This window comes from Leptopilina boulardi, unplaced genomic scaffold, assembly GCF_019393585.1.
Source record: "Leptopilina boulardi isolate dan_hultmark-lab unplaced genomic scaffold, ZJU_Lbou_2.1 LbouV2_396, whole genome shotgun sequence".
NCBI lineage: Eukaryota > Metazoa > Arthropoda > Insecta > Hymenoptera > Figitidae > Leptopilina > Leptopilina boulardi.
The window spans coordinates 155,001-178,088 of NW_026137969.1; the positions used below are offsets into that span (position 1 = coordinate 155,001).

The following is a 23,088-nucleotide window of genomic DNA, read 5'->3' on the forward strand; positions in this document are numbered from 1 at the left end:
TTTTTTCCCAAATAATTTAATAATAAGTGTTAAATAAAAGAAGAATCTGTAAAATAATGTAGACTTTTTTACCCATGACTGGATTCGAACCTACGAAACACGCACTTATAGTCTAACGCACTAACCATTATGCTATTTTATGAATTGGAATATTTGATGAAAAATGATATTCTTTAAGAATTAGAAAATAAGATAGAAAACATTCCAAATATTACATGGGATAATTATAAACAATTAATAAATATTAATAAAAATCTTATAATTATTATTAATCTTTATTAATTAATAACAATTAAAATGGGACAAAGGGTCTGCTGGACCCGAAGTATTCAAACGTGTATTGTACTGCCGGTATTGAATATTTTTGCACAAACATTTAATCTAAGGTAGCTTATGATGTGTTTTTTAAAATTTTATTAGTTTTAACAGGGATTAATTTATTTTAAATTAGTTAAAAAAAAATTGTGAAAAATAAAAACCAAAAAATTGCGTGATTTTATTTAAAAATTCATGAGTTATTTAAATTTTAATATTATGATTTAAAAATTTAAGGTTATGATGTATTTTTTTTTAAGGAAAAAATTACCACAACATCAGGACTTGCAAAAAAGATATTTATTTTGCGCAGAATAATAAAATGTGTCTTTTTAGGTTAAAATTAAAAATTCATAATTATTAATGTTTGAAGCTAATTTATTCTTTTGTATCCAATTTAGTTGTATCAAAAAACATAGAAAATTACTAATATGTCAAACTAATATATTAAAATATAAAAAATATTCAAAACATTTAATTAAGAGCTCTAAAAAATGCTCGGGTCTAATGGACCCACGGTGACAGTTAAGGGTTAAAAAATTAATTTTTCAAATAAATATTAAAAAATTAATTTTTTTATAAATATATATATATAAAATTTCCTTTTTCATATACTGTAAGTGTGATTTGGCATATGATACAGGTGACTCATTGGAGGCGTATCGTTAAAACACTTGTTTTAACATATACAAACATTCACAAATATAATATAGGTATATATTTTTCTGAATTTTATTTTTTTTCTCTTATATCAATTTTTTTCATTTTTATTTAATCATAGATATATATATATATAAAAATATTTTCTAAACTATATGTGTAAATTTCAATTATATGCAAACACAAGTAGTAGAGATTATGAAAAAAGAAATCTGAGACAGATAAGAAATATGCGTTTACTACGATGCGTTGATTTTGTAATAAGGTCGATGTATATCGGACCAATAAGAGCCGTCAATTATAGTAACAGGTGTAACAAACAGGAACGTGACAATATACTCGAGAATTATGTTATTTTTAAATTACTTCATAATTAACCGCAACAACATTATAATAATAATTTTTATTATCCCAATAATAATAATATTGATAATTTCTATTATAATATTACCTATAATTAATAATATTATAATAATAAAATAATATAATATAATATTGTAATAATTTTTACTGTATTAATAAAAATTATTATTATTATTTCAAAAATATTATTTATTTTTGTAACAGAATATGATAAATATTAAAAAATAAATAAAAATAAAAAAGAAATAAAATTTTTATATGTTGGCAATTTTTAAAAATTTTAAAAACCATATTTTCCATACTACGTTATATATGTATATACGTATTAGTAGGTTATGTTTTTTTATATTTTAATTTTATATTTTTAAATAAATAAATAAAAATATATTTAAAATAATAAATTTGAAAAATTAATTTTTAAAAATCCAAATTTTTACTTTATCGCATTCTTTAAAATATAATATTACGTAACATTAGAATTAGTTCACTTTATATATACTACTGGTTTCATAATATAAATTTAAAATATTCTTCCGTTAAAAAACTATTATTGTTGTCAGTCACACATTAACACTATATATATATATATATATATAGAGAGAGAGAGAGAGAGAGAGGATAAGTATGTGCTTTCATAAGAAGTTTTCTCCTACAGTTAATTACAGAAAGATTATATTCTTAATTATATACTTGTGAAAATAACTATTGAAATTTTTTTTTTTTTTTTTTTTTTTTTTTTTTTTTTTTTTTTTTTTTTTTTTTTTTAATCACAAGGTCTTGACAATTTTGTAATTTCTAATATTGTATTGTTCATTTATTGATTTTTATTTTGTTTTCTATAATGCAAAAAAAAAAAAAAATGCAAAATTCTAAAAATATTTTCCAGTAATTTCTAAATTTTCAAAATTTTAAATTACTAAAAATTTTTTAAAAATTTGAAATAACGATTTAAATAATTTTCAAAATATTAAACATTTAAAATTTTTTATTTACTTACATTATTTAAATTTTAAAGATATTTTTAACTCAATTTATTTATTTATAATTTTCCCCGCAATCCTCTAAACATTTTTAATTTGTTAATAATTAATAAAAATAAATAATAATAATATTAATAATAATAATATTAATAATAATAGTAATAATAATAATGATTAATTATTTATTATTATTGATAATTATTACCCCTTTTTTTCTCTAAATAAATAAATTTAATATTATTTTAATTTTTTTTTATTTCTAACATATTTTAACGTTATAAACATTTTAAATTATTTCAATTTTAAAGATATTTTAACTCTTGAAACATATTTTTAATTTTTCAAATATTTAAAATTTATTAAATTTTTTACAATTTTAAAAAATTCTAATGAAATATTCATAAAAAAATTGCAAAAAAAATTTTAAGATTTAATAAAATTTAAATAGGTAGGTAATGTTTTTTTTTAATATGAATTTTTAAAATTTAAATATTCGAAAAATTAAAAATATATTATAATATTGTTAAAATTTCTTTAAAATTAAAATAATTTTAAATGTTTATAACGTTGAAATTAAATATCAAAATTAAATAAAAAGAAAATAAATAAATTTTAAATGTTTAAAAATTTTCAAAATTGTTAAACTCTACGGGAACACTAAAAAAATTTCTTTTGACTTTAAATAAAAATTTTCAAGTTTTTAAAAATAATTTTTTCTTTTTATAATTGCTCGTAAATTACAAATAATTAAAAAAAATTAATTAAAAAAATTAATTAATTTAAATAAATAAATAAATTTAAAAAAATAAATAAATAATGAAAACAACGCAAATATTTTCTTTTTGTAATTAAAAAATTATACGCTCCTGATGCCGCTTTTTCATTCACAAGAATAAAATAGTAAGAGAGAGAGAGAGAGAGAGACCACGTGACCTCGGCGTGGCTTTTATGACAGTTTTTCGCGTTCTCCAAAAGTGTTACACACCTGAGAGAAGAATAAAGATGAAGAAAACCAATTCAATGGGACTGGTTTGTCCCATTTTAAATTTTTTAAAATTTCACTTTTTCTCATAAGTCCACTCTACCACTTGTATACACTTTTCAATAATAAATTTTTCATTAAAATCACACATATTCCCAATGATAATAAATCCACAATGATTTGAAATAATTTCCGCACATTTTTAAATTAAATTTGAACCACACATGTAAATGAAGAAAAATTTCTTTTTTTTAAGGTGGAAAAAAGTAAATAAATAAATAATAATAATAAAAAAAAAATTCCCGATCCGAAGTGGATCTACGTTCGACGACCACTCTCTGACTAACCATAAAGAATCCATGGAGAAAACATGTATCTCCAGACCCCACCCGCGTTACTTTAATGTAGTTATCGGTATCTGACGTCATCATCGCAACTTGCTCACACTCGAGTAGTGATGGGTATAACCCATTCATATATATACACCGGGAATCGTCATCATAAGCAAACATTTATGATGTAAAAAAAAAATTGTTTATATATATTTTGATAAATAAATTTTTTTTTAAATAAAAATATACAAAATTTCTTTTAGAAATAAGTGGAAATTTTTTTACTATTGTAATTGTTAGAATTAAATTTTAATGAAAATATTAACTTTTAGAACGCATGATTTTCCCACAAAAATCATTAATTAGAATATTCATTATAAAGAATTTTATTAGAAATAATTATTATTTTTTTAACCAATTTGCATTTTTCGAATTATCATTTTACGCAGAATTTTTTTTCTACAACTTTTTACTTAACATAAAATTTTAAGCTATATCAAATTTTTGTTTTTCCGAACTTTAATTTGTCCGAATTTTTGTTTGTCCGAACATTAATAAGTCAGAATCTTCATTTAGACCAATTTTTGTTAATCTGAATTTCTATTTATCCAAACTTTAATTTGTCCGAATTTTTGGTTTTCGAATTTTCATTTGTCCAAAATTTTGTTTGTCTCAACTTTAATTTGTCCAAATTTTTGGTTTTCCGAATTTTCATTTGCCCGAACTTTAATTTGTCGGAATTTTCATTTTCCTACGAATTTTTGGTTTTTCGAACTTTAATTTGTCCGAACCTTAATAAATGCGAATTTTCATTTGCTCGAATTTTTGTTTGTCCAAACTTTAATTTGTCCGAATTTTTGTTTTGTCCGAACTTTAAGAAGTCCGAATTTTCATTTGTCCAAACTTTAATTTGTCCGAATTTTTGGTTTCTAAATTTTCATTTGCCCGAATTTCTATTTGCCCGAATTTTTGTTTGTTTGAATTTTCATTTGTCCAAATTTACAAATGTCCGAAGAAACAATAGCGACAGAAAGATTTTGGGCGCAATTTTTGAATATTGACCTAACACATTTTTCTTGATAATTTTTTGTAATTAGTCAATTTTTGAAACTTACACCAAAATTTTTCTGTCGATTATTTATTCGGCCACTTGTAATTTCGGACAAAAATGAAAATTTGTGCGTCTTAAAAATTATATCAATTAAAAAATTGTATAATTAAAAATTCGGATAAATTTGAAATTCGGTGAATTGGAATTTCTATATCATTTAAAAATTTGAATCACTTATAAAATTCGATTGAATTGATAATTCAATTAAATTAAAAATTGATTGAATAAAAATTTTTAAAAATTAATGGAAAGAAAATGACTGTAAATTAAAAATTTTGACAAACAAAAATTCGGTAGCCAAACAATTTTGTTATGTATTTACATCGTTATATGTAGATCGTAACTTACCACAGTAGGTAAGTGGTTAGTTGGTAAGTACTTTCAATAATATTACCAACCATTTACCTACTGTGAAAAGCTGCGATGTAAAGTCGATAAAATCATTATCTACCGTAAATAAGTTAAAATCACTCAATTTTTATATATTTATTTAGAAATTCGATTGTTTTATGAAATTTGTACTTTTAGAAATTCGATCTTTTGATAATTGGAACTGAATTATATTTTTTTAGTAATTTAAAATTTTTAAAAAGTCACGTTTTTCAAAATTTTTAAAGTGTTACATACCCTGTAAAAAAAATAATTCAGAATGATCGTTTAAATTAATTTCATGTTTAATGTAAAACACAATTGAAATAAAAAAATACAACATTAAAAATTCTAAATACTTAATTTTTATTTACATAAACATAATTTACATGATTTACAAAATTGTTTTAAATTGTTGTCGAATTTAAGTAAAATGTATATAATTATTAATGTTTATTTTACAAAGCAAAAATGTGAGAACGTTTTTAAATTTTCTGTCACAAAATTTGTTATTGTTCAAATTTTTATTTGTCAAAATTAACCCTAGACAGTACAACTGGGGTACATAAATACCCCAGAGAAAATTTAAACTATGCCCCTTGCTCTGTTCCAGTAATTATGTTTTTTTTTTAATTTCAAAAAACGCTTCTTGTACCTTTAAATACATCTATTCAGCTTCACAAATCCACCGAAATTTTTAAAAGAAAATTATTTATAAAAAAAATGTAATTTCTTGCAAATTTTGTGTTTTTTTTGGTTTTTGTAATTTTTTGACCTTATTTTTGATTGTATCGAAAAAAAAATCGCTGGCTTATTTCTTATAAAAAAAAGAAGAAAATTATGTTTATGTAAATAAAAATTAAGTAATTAGAATTTTTAATGTTGTATTTTTTTATTTCAATTATGTTTTACATTAAAAATGAAATTAATTTAAACGATCCTTCTGAATTATTTTTTTACAGGGTATGTAACACTTTAAAAATTTTGAAAAACGTGACTTTTTAAAAATTTTAAATTACTAAAAAAATATAATTCAGTTCCAATTATCAAAAGTTGGAATTTTTAAAAGTACAAAAACTTCTAAAATTTCAAATGAACACATGATCAAATTTCTAAAAAAAAAACAGGTTATATATGAACATAACCTTAAAGTTCAACATAACCTCAAAAATCATAGATCACAGGTCATAAACATAGATTAAAACGAACATAACCTCAAAAAATCAAGATCATATGTAACGCCACACGAAAAAAGGGACCTATCCCCGAAATAACATTAGGCTCAGTTTTCCTTGCACTGTACAGAGAAAACTAAACCTAAAGTTATTTCGGTGATAGGTCCCTTTTCTCGTGCAGCGTTACATATACATCGAAAACTTAAGTTAAAAACAAACATAACCTTAAAGTTAAAGGTTAGATGTAAATAACATATAGTTTAAAAGAAACATAACCTCAAATTTAAAGGTCATATATGTATATATAATTATGTTTTATTTATCAATAATGCTCTAATTCGAAATAAATATCTAATTAATTATATTTCACAAAGTTTATCGCACTTTAATTTAATCACAATATTGAATTAAAATGACATCTTATCTAACTAACGACAAGTTATGTACTAGAATAAGAAAATAAAAAAAAAATAGGATGAGCAATATCATTGTGGAGGGATATCAAGTATATATAAACAGACATGCAAAATGTATTGATATAATTCAATTTTTATCATAGTGATCTATCAATGGAATTATTTAATTATTTAATTTTAAAATAGTTTAAAAAATATATCTTCAATAAATAAATATAAAAAAAAAATTTCAAATCAAAACGATTAATTAATTGTGTTACGAAAATGTTGACAGTTTTGATATTTATTACAGTAGCTTTAATTGTCTATCATTATAAAACACATTATGGAAAATGTGGAAAGCTTATTAATAAAATTCCAGGACCAAAAATTACTCCCATTTTTGGCAATGTCTTACAATATAATCTTCCAAATGGTATGTTTATTATAATATTTATTATTTCAGTGAAGATCTAATTTATTTTTTAATTTTTGACAAAAAAATTTTTACAAATTTTTACAAAAATTTAATTAAAAAAATAAAATGAATAACATATTAAAAATTAAATTAAAAATAAAAATATTACTTAAATTAAAATTTTTCTTCAAAATTTAAATGTACATGCTTTTTGCTACAAAATTTGAAAAGCAAACTGCGTCAATAGGTAAATTATTAAATTAAACACTAATAATAACTATTATATTATAATCGAATTTAGAATATTTAAATAAACAAAAATTATATTAAATTAATTTTTTTATAATACTGCATTAACTAATTTTATTTTATTTTTTAATTTGTTCACTAAAAAAATTAGAATTAATCAATGAAAAGTTTCTTTCTTGTTAAAGAAATATAAAATAATAATTTTTGCCGAAATATTTTAAATTAATTAAAATTATAATTTAAATATAATTTGGAAACTGTTTTTTCTAAAAAAATTATTAATAATTTACGACTTATTTGTTACAATGATTCAGCAATGGGAAAAAAAAAAATTTAGAATACTAATTCAATAGTCTATTAATGCTTTTTTACAAATTAAGTTATTATGAGGCTTTTCTGCTTATTACTGACATGCAATGGCAGAAATTGTTTTTTTTCAAAAAATTATTCCACATAACAAATGTAGTCTATAATTTCTTCAATTAATTATAGCAATGAAAAAAAATTCAGAATAATATATATGTATATAGATAGTAAATGTTGTTAATACTTTTCATTGGTAATTTTTGATAATTTTTCATTATTTCACTAATTTCAATTTTAATTCATTCTATTTATATATTATTATAATTATAATATAATATAATATAATATAATACATTAATATGATTATAACTATAATTTAGTAATTTTAAAATAAAATTGTAAATTAAGATTTTTTTTATCAATTAAAAAACTTGTAAATTGAAAATTAACACAAATCTCGATATTATGCAAATTGTGTAAAATATCAATGGAAAAATGTATTTCTTGAAAATAGAATTAAAAGAATATGTTACCCTCTATTTTTTTATTTGATTTTCAATAAATAAATGTTTTTAAATTATTAATTAAACAAAACATTTACAAATTATTATTATTATTATTATTTGTTAGTTATAATAATTCGAAACCATCGGCTTTGTAAATAAAATTGTCATTAATCATTAAAATATTATAGTGTATTATTCCTTCAATGACGCAGCATCAGGTACTTCATTGACTAATGATCGATAATAATAATTAATTAATCATAACAAGTCTTTCAACATATTCTTAAATTTATACTTAATTATTGTTGCAAAAAGCAGAGTTCAGGACCCTAAATACATTAAATTCGTCACTGTATTTACATATAAGTCAATACATAACCTAATTGTAATTCTTGTCCTATAAAATAACTAATATTCACTAGAAAAAAAAATTATGCAATTTATTTTCAAACAAATTCAATCGTATTTTCAAGTTTTTTTCCTACATATTGCGTCCGCCATTTTGAATTTTGAAAAACTAACATCGGATTCGTAATCAGCGACCCTAAAAACTCTCGAGATGCAATTTTTACTTAAATTGGATCAATTTTAAAAAAAAATTCCGCCATTTTGAATTTTGGAAAACTGACATTGTACTCGTCATCAGCGACCTCGAAAACCCCCGAGTAGCAAATTTTAAAGCATTTCTAACAAACTTTAAAAAAAGCCGACATTCCATTATTGATTACAAATATGAGGTTTGTAAAATTCAAAATGGCGGATCCAATATGGCGGCCATTTCTAAAAATTGGTCGAAATTCTTTGAAACTTGTTACTCGGGGGTTTTCGGTGTCGCTGATTGTGAATCTGAGGTCAGTTTTTCAAAATTGAGAGTTGCAGATCCAATATGAGGTTATTTTTTTTTAATTGTTCCTTAAAACTCGTTACTTAAGGGTTTTTGGGGTCACTGATTATATATATGATAATAAATTTATAAATAGTGACCTTGAAAACCCCTGAGTAATACATTTCTAAGTGTTTGAAACAATTGAAAAAAATCACCGCCATATTGGATCCGCCATTTTGAATTTTGAAAAACTAATATCGGAATCGTAATCAGTGACCCCGAAAACCCCCTAGTAACAAGTTTTAAACTTTTTCAAACGATTTTTAAAAAGATCAGACATATTGGATGGTTGATTACGAATTTGAGGTCAATTTTTCAAAATTCAAAATGGCGGATTCTATATGTGGAAAGAATTTTTTTTAAATTGATCGAATTTGATTAAAAGTTATTATTCGGGGGTTTTCGGGGTCGCTGATTACGAATCTGATGTCAGTTTTGCAAAATTCAAAATGGCGGATGCAATATGGCGGTTGAAAATTTAAAAATCGATTGGATTTACTTGAAACCTAACTCTCGGGGGTTTTCGGGGTCGCTGATTACGAATCCGATGTCAGTTTTTCAAAATTCAAGATGGCGGATCCAATATGGCGGAAATTTTTTTTAAAAAACGATTAAAATCGCTTGAAACTCGTTACTCGTAGATTTTGGGAGTCGCTGATTACAAATCTGATATTATTTTAAAAAAATAAATTAGGATTAAAAATGCACCAGGTAATTAAAAGAGGAATTTGTTTTTTCAGATAAATTGTGGACTTCTCAGAGGAAAGTAAACGCTGAATATTATCCAATTGTACGACTTTGGCTTGCCAGCATTCCAGTTATAAATATATTTCATCCAGATGATATTCGAGTAGGTTTTTGACAATAATTTATAAAAATAATTACAATTTCTTCTTAAATTATTCCTGATACAAGTACCTTAATAGTATTGATGTTAATAATTTTTTAGTTGCTACTTACTAATACAACAATAATAGAAAAAAATTTATTATACAATTTTTTGCATCCTTGGCTGGGAACTGGTCTTCTAACAAGTGCTGGTAAGTTTTTATAATAATTAAGTTAAATAAATAATAACCATAATTTGCTAAGAACGCTGTAAAATTTTAAAACATAGTTATAAATAATTTCCAAAATTGTTTTTTATTTTTCTTTCTTATTTTTTAGGTACAAAATGGCAGCATCGACGGAAAATGTTAACGCCTGCTTTTCATTTTAATATTTTACAAGAGTTTACTGATATTTTCGTTGAAAATGCACATAAACTGGTAGAAAGTTTAAAATCAAAGGAGAGTAAAGAAATTACAAAGGATATTATTCCGCTTTTTAAAATGCATACTCTTAAAATCATATGTGGTAATAATAAAAAATTTATACTTTTCTAAAAATTAATTTGTATATTTATTTTTCTATATCTCATTAATTAAATTAATATATTTTATTGAATTGAAAAAAAAAATTTTTAATAGAAACTGCAATGGGTATACAATTAGACAAAGTTGGTAATGAAAAGGAATATGCACATGCCATTCGTGAATTAGGATTTAATTTATTTTACAGGTAACTATATTGAATTCAATTTTAATGTTAATTTAATAATTTATTATTTATTAATTTATAATTAATTTTAATATTTTTATTAAAAGAGCACCAAGACCGTGGTTTCACATCAACTGGTTATTTAATTTATCACAAAGAGGACAAATTCAAAAAAAATGTTTAAAAGCATTACACGATTTTACAACAAAAGTATGTATATTGTTCATTAAATAAATTTATTATTTAAATACACGAAATTAAAGTCGAAAGGTTTTTTTCCGACTACTATTTTTGAGAAAATTACTTTTTTTTGGGAAACTAATTCTTTTAGATTATTAAAGAGCGAAAGAAATATCATGAAAGTAATTCAAACGAAGAACAAAATAATTTAAAGAAAAACGGTCATGTGGAAGATGATATTGGTAGTATGTATACATTTTATTTAATTACCCACTTGGAAAGATTCCCCGGAAAGTGACACCTGGAGGTTCTATCAGAATTCCGCCGGAACTTCCAACGTAATTCCGTCGGAATTCCATCGGAGTTCAAAAGAATTTCCGATGGGATTCCGACGGAATTCCGATTAATTTTTTCAATAATTTTAGAGTCCTAATTCCGTCGGAATCCCATCGGAAAGTCTTTGGAACTCCGATGGAATACCGACGGAATTACGTTGGAAGTTCCGGCGGAATTCTGATAGAACCTCCAGGGGTCACTTTCCGAGGAATCTTTCCAAGTGGGTAAAAAAATCTATTAATATTTATTTGCAATAATTTTTTTTTTTTGCTCATTTTGACTTCACAAATTAGTTGTCACTTAAAAAAATTACATTTTTATTTCAGTTCGCAAGAGAAGAAAGGCAATGTTAGATATTCTTTTAAATTCTGCAAAAGAAAATGGTGACATCGACGATGATGGAATTCGTGAGGAAGTCGATACATTTGTTTTTGAAGTGATTATACAAATTGGAAATCGCATGATTATGTTCTCAAAATCATTAGTTAGAATTTTCCATTTTAGGGAATTTCATTTTTCTCATATAATTATTTTTGAGCCGAATTTTTATTTATTCGAATTAGCATTTTGCAAAATTTCTATCAAAACGATTTTCCATATTACAGAATTTTTATATAACCGAAAATTCATTTCACCGATTTTTTATTTTTTCATATTTTTGAGATATAATTGGAATTTTAAATTTTTTGTTGCTTTTATCAAAATTGTTATTATTGATAATAAAACTATATTACTTATAAAAAAAGTCCTAACTTTGTTCAATGTTTTCGTGGTCGCTGATTACAAATATGAAGTCAGATTTTTAAAATTCAAAATGGCGGACGATTTTTCTGAAAATCGCTTCAATTCACCTAAAACTCGTTACTCGGGAGTTTTTTGGGTCATTGATTACGAATATAGCATAATATTTTCAACATTCAAAATGGCGGATTCAATATAGCGGATATTTTTAAAAATCGTTTGAATAGGTTTAAAACTTGTTACTCCGGGGATTTCGGGGTCACTAATTACGATTCCGATGTTAGTTTTTCAAAATTCAAAATGGCGGATACAATATGGCGGTGATTTTTTTAAATTTGCTTCAAACACTTAGAAATGTATTACTCAGGGGTTTTTAAGGTCACTATTTACAAATTTATTATCATATTTATAATCAGTGACCCCAAAAACCCTTAAGTAACGAGTTTTAAGGATCAATTTTTAAAAAAATAACCGCCATATTGGATCCGCCATTTTGAATTTTGAAAAACTGACCTCGGATTCGTAATCAGCGACCCCGAAAACCCCCGAGAGTTAGGTTTCAAGTAAATCCAATCGATTTTTAAATTTCCAACCGCCATATTGCATCCGCCATTTTGAATTTTAGAAAACAGACCTCATATTCGTAATCAATTATGGAATGTCGGCTTTTTTTAAAATTTGTTAGAATTGCTTTAAAATTTGCTACTCGGGGGTTTTCGAGGTCGTTGATGACGAATACAATGTCAGTTTTTCAAAATTCAAAATGGCGGATCCAATATGGCGGAATTTTTTTTAAAAATTGATCCAATTTAAGTAAAAATTGCAACTCGAGAGTTTATGGTCGCTGATTACGAATCCGATGTTAGTTTTTCAAAATTCAAAATGGCGGACGCAACATGTAGGAAAAAAAACTTTGAAAATACGATTGAATTTGTTGGAAAATAATTACTTAATTTGTTACTAGCGAATATTAGTTATTTTATTGGACAAGAATTACAATTAGGTTATGAGTTTACTTTTATGTAAATACAGTGACGAATTTAATGTCACTAATGACTTTTAAAACATAATCATGCGTCCCTATACAAATTTCAATATTTTGTTTTATATTGTTAATATAACATTTTAATTTGAATTAACTAAAAATAAAATTTAAAAAAAAAAAATTGTTATGCCTTGATTTTTAGGGTCATGATACCACGGCTATGGCTTTTATATTCACAGTTTCTCTTTTGGCTGAACATACGGAAATTCAGGTAAAATTTTTTGCTTACTAAAAATGTACTTTTTATAACGTATAGAATTATAGTTTTTCCATAAGGACTTTTAAAAAATCTGCATAAAGATACCAAGTAGCTTCTGCGTTGCTAATAACTTTCCTAATAATTTCGCAATAAAATTATTTTTCAGAATTTAGCCCGACAGGAAGTAAGTGAAATTCTAAATAAATGTGATGGAAAAATAGGAATAAAAGAAATTAATTCATTGGATTATCTCGATCGATGTATTAAAGAAAGCCTTCGCTTATATCCAAGTGTTCCAAACATAGGTCGAGCAGTTACTGAAGATCTTCAACTCAGTGAGTTTTTTTTTTTTTTTTACAAATGAGGCATTCTTCGTCATCGGTACCACTCGTTTACCCCCACTTTTAAATTACCTGCCATAGGCTTAAAATTTAGGTAAAAAGGAATAGTTTTAAATGCCGAATGGTACTTTTTGAAAATTCAAAATGGCGGCTTTAATATGGTGGCAAAATTTCTAGAAAGTGATTGAATTTGCTTGAAACTCCGAATAAAAATATTCAAGCAAATCCAATAACTTTTTATAAAATTGTCCATCGTATTGAATTCGCCATATTGAATTTTAAAAATCTGACTTCGGATTCGTTATCAACGACCCCAAAAACCCCCGAGTAACAAGTTTCAAGCAAATTTAATCACTTTCTAGAAATTCTGCCGCCATATTGGAGCCGCCATTTTGAATTTTCAAAAATTGCCATTTGGCATTTAAAAACTATTCCTTTTTACCTAAATTTTAAGCCTATGCTTGGAATTAAAAATATTTTAATGAAATAATTAGGAAATTTTTTTAAAATTATTTAAATTCTTCTTTTAGAAAATTATCTAATACCTGCCGGATCAATAATTAATGTTCATATTTTTGATCTACATAGAGATCCTAATTATTGGCCAAATCCAAATGTTTTTGATCCAGATAGATTTTTACCAAATGCTGTACAAAATAGACATCCATTTGCATACGTGCCATTTAGCGCAGGCTCTCGTAATTGTATAGGTATTTGATGATTCTTTAAAATGTCTATAATAATATTTTTTTTTATTTTTTAATACCGAAAAAAATTATCATTGAAAATTAAATATTTATATTATTAAATTATATTTTAGGTCAAAAATTCGCAACATTGGAGCTAAAAGTTTTAATTGCTCATTTATTATATAATTTTAAATTGTCAACGACTGATTTTGCACATAAAGTTACACTTCTTCAGGATCTTGTTATTACGCCAAATCAATCAATGCGCGTAAAATTTACAGCAATAAAATAATTTTTTTTTTAATTTTTAATTTAATTGTTTCATTTTAATGTTAATTATAATCGTTTTAGAAATAAAAAAAAAATTTAGACAATTTGTAATTTTATACCTTATTTAAAATTTAGGTAAATTTTTAATAGTATAAAAATAATTAATAAAAAAATAAGGAAGTATAACAAATGTTTTTTTATCACTAATCATCGTAACAATGTAAATGCAAAAGTTACATTGAGGTAGATAACTGACTACAATTATAAGATAATTATAACTTAGAAATATAATTAGCTTTCACCGAATCTTTTGAAATAGGACAAGGTGAATTTATAACGATGAACGTATCTTAAGAATAATAATTTCGAAAATATCTAAAAATTAGAAAAAATTGTAATTACTTCAGCAAAATATTGTTTTATCAAAAATAATATAATAGTTCATCAAAGAAGATAAGTGGGAAGTATATATAAAAGAGCAATTTTTTTTTTTTATTTCATACAGTAATTTTTCACATTGTAGCACTACTGTAGATTTATATAAGTGTTTGTAATATGCTAATATTTTTTCTTCTGCTAATTTTTGGAATAACAATTTATCATCTTAGCGTTCATTATGGTAAGAGTGGAAGAATTATTAATAAAATTCCAGGTCCAAAGAATTTACCAATTTTTGGCAGTGTCTTAGGTTATATGGTGCCAACAGGTATGAATTATAAATTATATATACAATGGAATTAGAATTTAAAAATAATTTTCAAAAAATATTTACGTTTAGAAATTAATTTTTAGAATTAGATTTTTTTTTTATTTAAAAATTTGTTTCTAGATGAATTATGGATTGCTCATAGAAAAATTAATGCTATGTATTATCCAATTAATAAAGTTTGGCTTGGAAGTACTCCTGTTATAAGTATCTATCATCCAGATGATGTTCAGGTAATTTTTCACCCTCTGAACACGAATAAGGAAAATTTTTATTTAATAGCAACAATTTTTTTTCAGATATTACTCAGTAGTTTAAAACATACGGAAAAAAGTATGCTGTATAAATTTTTACATCCATGGTTAGGAACAGGATTGCTTACTAGCTCTGGTATTAAATGGCAAAGGAGAAGAAAATTATTGACACCAGCTTTTCATTTTGAAATTTTACGTGGATTCATTCATATATTTAATAAGCAAGGAGAAATTTTAATAAATCGTCTAAAACATCAAGATGAGGCAGTTATTCAAAATATTGTACCAATTTTAACAGAATGTACTCTAAACTCAATATTGGGTACGAGAAATTAAATTAAAATTAAAACTAATGTATTTTTTAATTAATTATAGGAGTAAAATTTTCGTGAAAGTACAGAAATTTATTTTAATCTTTGAATAACTGTAAATTAATTTTATTTAACAGAGACAGCTATGGGTACATCTTTAGATGAAATAAAAACTCGAAATTTATATGGATCAGCTATTCGGGAAATATCAAATAATTTATTTTTTAGGTAAAGATAGTTTTTAATAGTAAATTTTTTTGGTAATAATATACTTAGATAGAATAATTAATTTAGTAGATATCAAAAGAGGTACAGATTCCTGTACCGACATATTACCGACACTGGGGAAAAATAAATTGGTTCCAATGAAAAAAAAAACAATATAGAAGATTATTTTCATCAAATCAGAACCACATTTTTCCAGTGTCGGTAAAATGTCGGTGCAGGAATCTGTATCAAAAACTCCTCTTTTATATTTACTTTATTCAATTGCATGTATTAAAAATGATAATAATTTTAATTTCACTTTTTATAAGGGCCTTAAGACCTTGGCTTCATTTTGATAAAATTTTTAATCTAACTCCTACTGGGATAAAACAGCAGAAATTAATTAACGTACTTCATGGATTTTCGAATCAAGTATGTTTTTTTATTAATATTATTTTAGAATACAGTTAAAAACATTAAAAACAATTTTTTCTTTTGAGGTAATTCAAAATCGAAAAGAAGAAAATGAACGAAAGTCGAAAATGAAAGACGAATCTTTTTTAGTTGATGCAAAAGAACAACAACGTATTAAATCTGGTATATTATATTCCATAGTTAATTATAATTAATCTTTTTAGAATTTAAATTAAAATTACAATTTTAAAATAAATTGAAATTATAATTAAAATTTCGAATTTTGAATTTAATTCTCTTGCAGAATGTAAAAAGGCATTACTTGATATCCTTATAAATGCTGCAAAAAAAAATCCTGACGTTGACGATACTGCAATTAGAGAGGAAGTTGATACATTTGTTTTTGAAGTAAATAAATAATTTTTTAAATTCATATCTGTTAAAAAATTAATTTGTTTTTTTACTCCAAAAGGGCCATGATACAACTGCAATGGGAGCTTGCTTTACAATATTACTTTTAGCTGAACATAAAGAAATTCAGGTATTTATGAACATTTTAAATATATTATTTATTTACTGTCATTAATTTTATTATATCAGGATGGGAAACAAAAAACTTATTAAAATTATGAAAATTAAATTAATTTTCACTTATTAAAAATTATATAATATAATAAAGAATAATAATAATAATAATAATAATAATAATAATAATAATAATAATAATAATAATAATAAACATTATACCTAACTACAATAAATTATTTTTTAAATAAAAAAATCTGAATTAATGAAAATTTAATTAATATAATAATACTATGATATTTTCAAGTTGAAATAAATAAATTATAAATAACTAAGTAAAAAATTAGTGTTAAATTAATTAAATTATTAATTTATTCCCCTAAATGAATTATTTATATATTTTTAAATATCATGTAACTTATTAATGACTTTTGAGGAGAAATAATAACATTAAACATTATATAGCTCAATAATTTATTAAATATCTCTACAAACATAAAAGTATTTTACAAATAAAATAGAGTTAAAATAATACTATATAAAAATACTATATAAGTAATATATTTTCAATATTTAAAAAAAAATTAGTTTTTAGAAAAATGTACATTTAAAAAATTCATAAAAATATAAAATTAATATTTTTTATTCGATAACATGATTAAAGGCTAATAATTAATAATTCTATCAAGTTTTATTATTTGATAAATCGAATTTTTAATATTTATAATTTTTAATATTTCATAATTATTTTAGATTTAGAATATAATAGAAGGAAAAAATGACTGAAAAGTAAATTTATTATCTATCTTAATTTAATATTTCGTTATCTATTTTTTATTAAAAATTATAAATAAAAATTATTTATTTATAATATAAATTTTATTATATTATTAACAATAATAGCGGTGAATAAGCTTCGAATTAAATTTCCATTCGCTAAAATACCAGAGAAAAAAGATAAAACACAAGGGAAAATTAATTATTAAATTAATTATTCAATGATAAAAAAAATCTATTTTACTTTGATTCCTATATTTTCCTTAATATTTATTTACAAATATATTTTTGAAATTTATTTACGTTATATTTTGACAGGAAAATTAAATTACATTCATTAAATTAAAAAGAAATAAAAGAAAAAATATTTTCTAACCTACAAAATTTTCTAATGTATATATATATACATTAAGATGCATATAGAAAAATTTTCGAATTATAAAATTGCTACTTATTGACGATTATTATCAATTTTGTCATTTTTTGATTTTAATCTCATTTATTCAGTTACTTTTTGATTTTTGACAGTATTTATTTAGAAAGATCGCTTTGTTTACTTTTTGTCGAAAATATTCGTATCATGACACGAAATGTCCCGATGCTGTCAAGTACTGCTGGAGTCATAAAGCGACCATTAAAATTTAGAATAAATAGTAGATTTCTTGTTTAAGACCAGGTCCAAGTGGTGTCAGCTGTTCCATTGAAACTTCAAAGGAACAGCTGACTCGACTTGGACCTGGCCTTAATACTGTATAATTATTATATTTAGTTCAAATAAATTCTTTTAGGAAATAGCACGAGAGGAAGTTTGTCAAATTTTTAAGGAAAGTTGCGGTAAAATTGAAATGAAGGAAATTAATCGATTTTCATATCTTGATCGATGTATTAAGGAGGCTCTACGTTTATTTCCTGGTGTTCCTGGTATAGCACGAGTTCTTCATGAAGATCTGCAACTAAGTAATATTTACAAAAAATATTTTAATTCTACACTACACGGTCCAACAAAATTCAACTTTTTTTTCAACACACGAACAATCCAAACATTTTCGGAAAATAGGGCCCAAAAGAAGAGACCCATGTTTTGCCGTTTTGCAAGATCAGGTCATATTTAACGATTTTAGGGGTGCCCTGGCGGATTCGATTTGCGTAATGTCTACTTAACTAAGTGGACTTTAGGTAGATATTAGGTAAACATGTAAAAAAACGTATAGAAAAGCTATTAATCGACTTATTATGATAAAAAAAGTTGATAAAAGGGAAATGAATGTTTATGGAGTAAATTCGTACAAAATTTGTAATTAATAAAGCATTAAATAATTAATAATGAATGGAAATGTGCGCGAGGTACCTGATCAGTTCAGCTGTACAATTATTTTCGTGCTATTTTCATGAAAAGAATATAAATTAACGGCAAAAACAATTGATATTTATAAAAAAGTGTAAAATTGATTTAATTTGAGTGTTTGCAATACGAATTATTAAATAATAATTAAGTTTTTATCAAATGTGAATAGTGTTGTGAAAACCTGTGAAAACTAATGAGTTACTACATTACCGATCGCATATGATAATAAAAAGTTCTCGATGAGTGTGACAAAAAAGCTGCAATCATGTCCGTAATTTTGGACGAGAAACAATTATGAAATCAATAATTATTTGTATAAATTTATCCTGCATTTTAAAATTCACTTTCTATTTTCTTTCAAAGCAAAAGCTTGGAAGAAAACATGCTCGCACTGTATTGTAAAAACTGGTGGCGCCATCTCTGGCAATCTCGGAAATTATGTACTTGGTTAAATTGGAGCTTTTTTGTTACACTCATCGTGAACTTTTTATTATCATATGCGATCGGTAATGTAGTAAATCATTAATTTTCACAGTAGGTTTTAATAACACTATTCACATTTGATAAAAACTTAATTATTATTTAATAATTAGTATTGCAAACACTCAAATTAAATCAATTTTACACTTTTTTATAAATATCAATTGTTTTTGCCGTTAATTTATATTCTTTTCATGAAAATAGCACGAAAATAATTGTACAGCTGAACTGATCAGGTACCTCGCGCACATTTCCATTCATTATTAATTATTTAATGCTTTATTAATTACAAATTTTGTACGAATTTACTCTATAAACATTCATTTTCCCTTTTATCAACTTTTTTTTATCATAATAAGTCGATTAATAGCTTTTCTATACGTTTTTTTACATGTTTACCTAATATCTACCTAAAGTGCACTTAGTTAAATAGACATTACGCAAATCGAATCCGCCAGGGTGAAAACAACCCTTAAATGAAAAATGACGAGAACATCTTTTTAAAATTAATAATTTTTATGAAACTTGATACGCGGGGGTTTTCGGGGTCGCTGATTACGAATATGTTGACAGATTTTCAAAATTCAAAATGGCGGATCTAATATGGCGGTTGACATTTCTTAAAGTTAATTATTTTTTATAAAACTTGGTATCGGAGGGTTTTGGTGGTCGCTGATTACGAATCTGATATCAAATTTGCAAAATTCGAAATGGCGGATCCAATATGTCGGACAAAATTTTTTAAATTTAATGGAATTCACTTGAAACTTGTTACTTGGGGGTTTTTGGGGTTGCTGATTACGAATATGATGTCAGATATTTAAAATTCAAAATGGCGGATCCAATAGGGCGGTAGAAGTTTTTAAAACGTAATTATTTTTTATGAAATTTGACATCTGGGGGTTTTGGTGGTCGCTGATTACGAATCTGATATCACATTTGCAAAATTCAAAATATCAAATGCGATAAAGTTGAAGATCACAAATCTGAAAAATATAAATTGGAGATTTTAAATTAATGTGATTAATATCTTGTTTAAATTTGCGAACAAACATTTTAGAATTTTTATTTTAAGTTATTTTTAAATTAAAAACTTCTCCATTTATTAACTGTTTGTTAGAATTTATAAATTTAAAAATGTCGCCCAAATTCTTTTCATTTTAAATTCATGTTTAATTGCTTAAATTTTAGTTAAAGGAATATACTTTTGAAATCTGAGTGGCATATATCCAAAAACAAAATATAGGATCCAATATAAAGGTTAATCTTTAAATTTACCAATAAAAAGTTACTCTAATTCATTTTGAACAATCCAAATAGTAATGTTTGAGGCCTTCTTAGCCCTTTGTATTTGGAAATATGCCACTCAGATTTCAAAAGTATATTCCTTTAACTAAAATTTATAAGCTATTAAACATGAATTTAAAATGAAAAGAATTTGGGCGAGAGGGGGGTGTCTACGTTGACAAAGAATGCCTCATTAATAATATATTATTAATATATTAATATATTATTAATTAATATAATATATTAATAATAATAATAATAATTCTAAACACAGTTTAGATTTTTGCAAATGTGATATCAGATTCGTAATTAGCGACTCCAAAAATCCTCGGATACTAAGTTTCATAAAAAATAATTAAGTTTTAGAAACTTCGACCGCCATATTGGATCCGACATTTTGAATTTTGAATATCTGACATCCTATTTGTAATCAGCGACCCCGAAAACCCCTGGTTACCAAGTTTCATAAAAATTATTAATTGGTAATTATTAATTGATTTTTAAACATTGGTCTCTTTTTTTGGGCCCTAGTTTTCAAAAATGTTTGGATTGTTCATGTGTGAAAAATATTGTCGGACGGTGCTATAGACAAATTATGAATCATTTTACTGTTCAATTTTTCCTACCAATGATATTTTGTTAATTAATATTTATATTAAATGTATGTTTAGAAAATTATTTAGCACCAGCTGGAACAAATATTCATTTACATATATTTGATCTTCATCGAGATGAAAACTTTTGGCCCAATCCACTTGTTTATGAGCCAAATAGATTTCTACCTGAAAATATACAAAGTAGACATTCATTTTCGTATATTCCATTTAGTGCTGGTCCTCGAAATTGTATAGGTACTTCATCTCTTGATACACAATAACGAATATCTATTCAAGAGTTTTTTTTTTAATAATTTTTAGAAAAATTAATTTTCCTAGTAATTAATTTGATTTTTTTTTTAAATTGCAGGACAAAAATTTGCAATGATGGAAATAAAAATTCTTGTTGCCAATTTACTTTATAATTTTGATATGGAAACACTTGATTCATTTCAGAATGTTAAACTTCATCAGGATATTATCATTAGGCCAGGACAACCAATACGTGTAAAGTTTATAAAAAGGGATGTGCCAATTTTTTAATTTCTATATAAAATTTTATCTAGAAATAAGTGAGGCAAAAGAATTTTTATAGAAATTGTAAAAAAAAAATAAAAGTCGAAAACTAGAACCAATATTATTTTTCTAACAAAGTATATAACACTGACCATGTACCACACGCCGGAATTGAATTTTATTTTAACTATACACATTTTGTAGATAATCGAAAAATATTTTGATACGTATTTTTTCTTAATATTTTCATTCATAAATTTTTTTTGGTAATCTCATACTTGTTTTCTATCTTCTATATGTTTATCAGAATTTTAACCCAGTTTCACTGACCTTGACTGCTGTCGAAACTATAAATGGCAGCAAATTTCTAGATATCGACAGCTATACTTTATCTTAATTAAATAATTTCATATTTTCAATATTCATATTATCTAAACTAATTATTGTGTCAGCATCCAAAAAAAATTATTATATTAAAATCAAAGAATTTAATTACATTAAAGAATCAAACATTTTTGAAAAGTAGACCCAGAAAAATGTTTTATTTGAACCAAATATAACATATTTGAGTTAAATAACCGTATATTTATCTCAAAGCCTAATAGCCTTTTTTTGGCGTAAATGAAATTTTTTATTTAAATCAAATAAAAATTTGTTTGAATCAAATTAAAATTTTCTTGAATCAAATAAATATATTTATTAGGCTGTGAGACAAATATATCATTTCTCTGTATAGAGTAAAAAAAGAATCGATTCTTTAAAGTCGTTTTTTTTAGAAGTAAAAAACAATCCTTAAATTGTAAAGAAGAAATATTTTTAAAAAAATGCAAAATCTTTTTTTCTCACAACTTTTTTGATTTTAAATTCAAAAACTTTTTTTGGAAAAATTTAAATGCAACCTTATTACTGAATTTTGAATTCTAATTTTAAATCATAAATTTCATTGTATTTTTCTTCGATAAAAAGAAATAATTCATTTGTAAAAAATATATTGCATTTTAATCCTCGAAACTGTGAATCATAATGTAACATTATATTAAAAGATTCTGCGCATCGTCCAAACAAAGAGAAAGTAAATAAGAAAAAAAAATTTGTTCCACTGCTATATATTATTTTTAAAACCTTGAAAATTGTTTAGTACTAGAATTTTCTTCAATAATAGAATTAGAAGAAAACGCTAATTATTTTCTTTTTCTTTTGTTTCTAAAAAAAAATTTATAAAAAAGAAATTTCATTTTGATTAATAAGTAAGTTGCAATCTTTGCAAATACTTTCTCGAATTG

General features: G+C 24.0%; 3 protein-coding genes across 5 annotated transcripts in view; 2 read left to right on the forward strand and 1 right to left on the reverse strand.

Moving 5' to 3' along the window:
- Positions 1 to 3,918, reverse strand: part of LOC127288847 (vascular endothelial growth factor receptor 1-like) — a 24,213-nt gene extending 20,295 nt beyond the window's left edge. For 2 of the 3 annotated variants that reach the window (XM_051316534.1, XM_051316532.1), the window contains exon 1: positions 3,304 to 3,641. In XM_051316534.1, the coding sequence (XP_051172491.1) occupies positions 3,304 to 3,358 (55 nt within the window). In that variant the 5' untranslated portion in view covers positions 3,359 to 3,641. The other variant, XM_051316533.1, reaches the window with a different exon arrangement.
- Positions 3,919 to 6,824: 2,906 nt separating this feature from the next.
- LOC127288855 (cytochrome P450 4C1-like) lies at positions 6,825 to 14,491 on the forward strand. Its single transcript, XM_051316545.1, has 12 exons — positions 6,825 to 7,118; positions 9,788 to 9,897; positions 9,997 to 10,087; positions 10,215 to 10,403; positions 10,517 to 10,607; positions 10,694 to 10,796; positions 10,918 to 11,011; positions 11,429 to 11,538; positions 13,031 to 13,099; positions 13,254 to 13,422; positions 13,959 to 14,138; positions 14,249 to 14,491. Exons 1-12 carry the CDS (start codon positions 6,968 to 6,970, stop codon positions 14,407 to 14,409), a joined length of 1,518 nt encoding a protein of 505 aa, XP_051172502.1. The 5' UTR covers positions 6,825 to 6,967; the 3' UTR covers positions 14,410 to 14,491.
- Positions 14,492 to 14,709: 218 nt separating this feature from the next.
- Positions 14,710 to 22,260, forward strand: LOC127288854 (cytochrome P450 4C1-like). The gene is made up of 11 exons (XM_051316544.1): positions 14,710 to 15,093; positions 15,217 to 15,326; positions 15,393 to 15,669; positions 15,796 to 15,886; positions 16,195 to 16,297; positions 16,366 to 16,462; positions 16,584 to 16,687; positions 16,752 to 16,820; positions 18,370 to 18,538; positions 21,365 to 21,544; positions 21,660 to 22,260. Exons 1-11 carry the CDS (start codon positions 14,943 to 14,945, stop codon positions 21,830 to 21,832), a joined length of 1,524 nt encoding a protein of 507 aa, XP_051172501.1. The 5' UTR covers positions 14,710 to 14,942; the 3' UTR covers positions 21,833 to 22,260.
- The last annotated feature ends 828 nt before the right edge of the window (positions 22,261 to 23,088 follow it).

What these genes read in the sequence shown, in the direction of transcription:
- LOC127288855 (XM_051316545.1), top strand. Translation starts at nt 6,968, where the DNA reads ATGTTGACAGTTTTGATATTTATTACAGTAGCTTTAATTGTCTATCAT. An exon ending in TGTGGAAGATGATATTGGTA is followed by an intron (nt 11,012 to 11,428) that starts GTATGTATACAT and finishes TTTTTATTTCAG; the next exon opens with TTCGCAAGAGAAGAAAGGCA. An exon ending in CTGAACATACGGAAATTCAG is followed by an intron (nt 13,100 to 13,253) that starts GTAAAATTTTTT and finishes ATTATTTTTCAG; the next exon opens with AATTTAGCCCGACAGGAAGT.
- LOC127288854 (XM_051316544.1), top strand. Translation starts at nt 14,943, where the DNA reads ATGCTAATATTTTTTCTTCTGCTAATTTTTGGAATAACAATTTATCAT. An exon ending in TTGATACATTTGTTTTTGAA is followed by an intron (nt 16,688 to 16,751) that starts GTAAATAAATAA and finishes TTACTCCAAAAG; the next exon opens with GGCCATGATACAACTGCAAT. An exon ending in CTGAACATAAAGAAATTCAG is followed by an intron (nt 16,821 to 18,369) that starts GTATTTATGAAC and finishes AAATTCTTTTAG; the next exon opens with GAAATAGCACGAGAGGAAGT.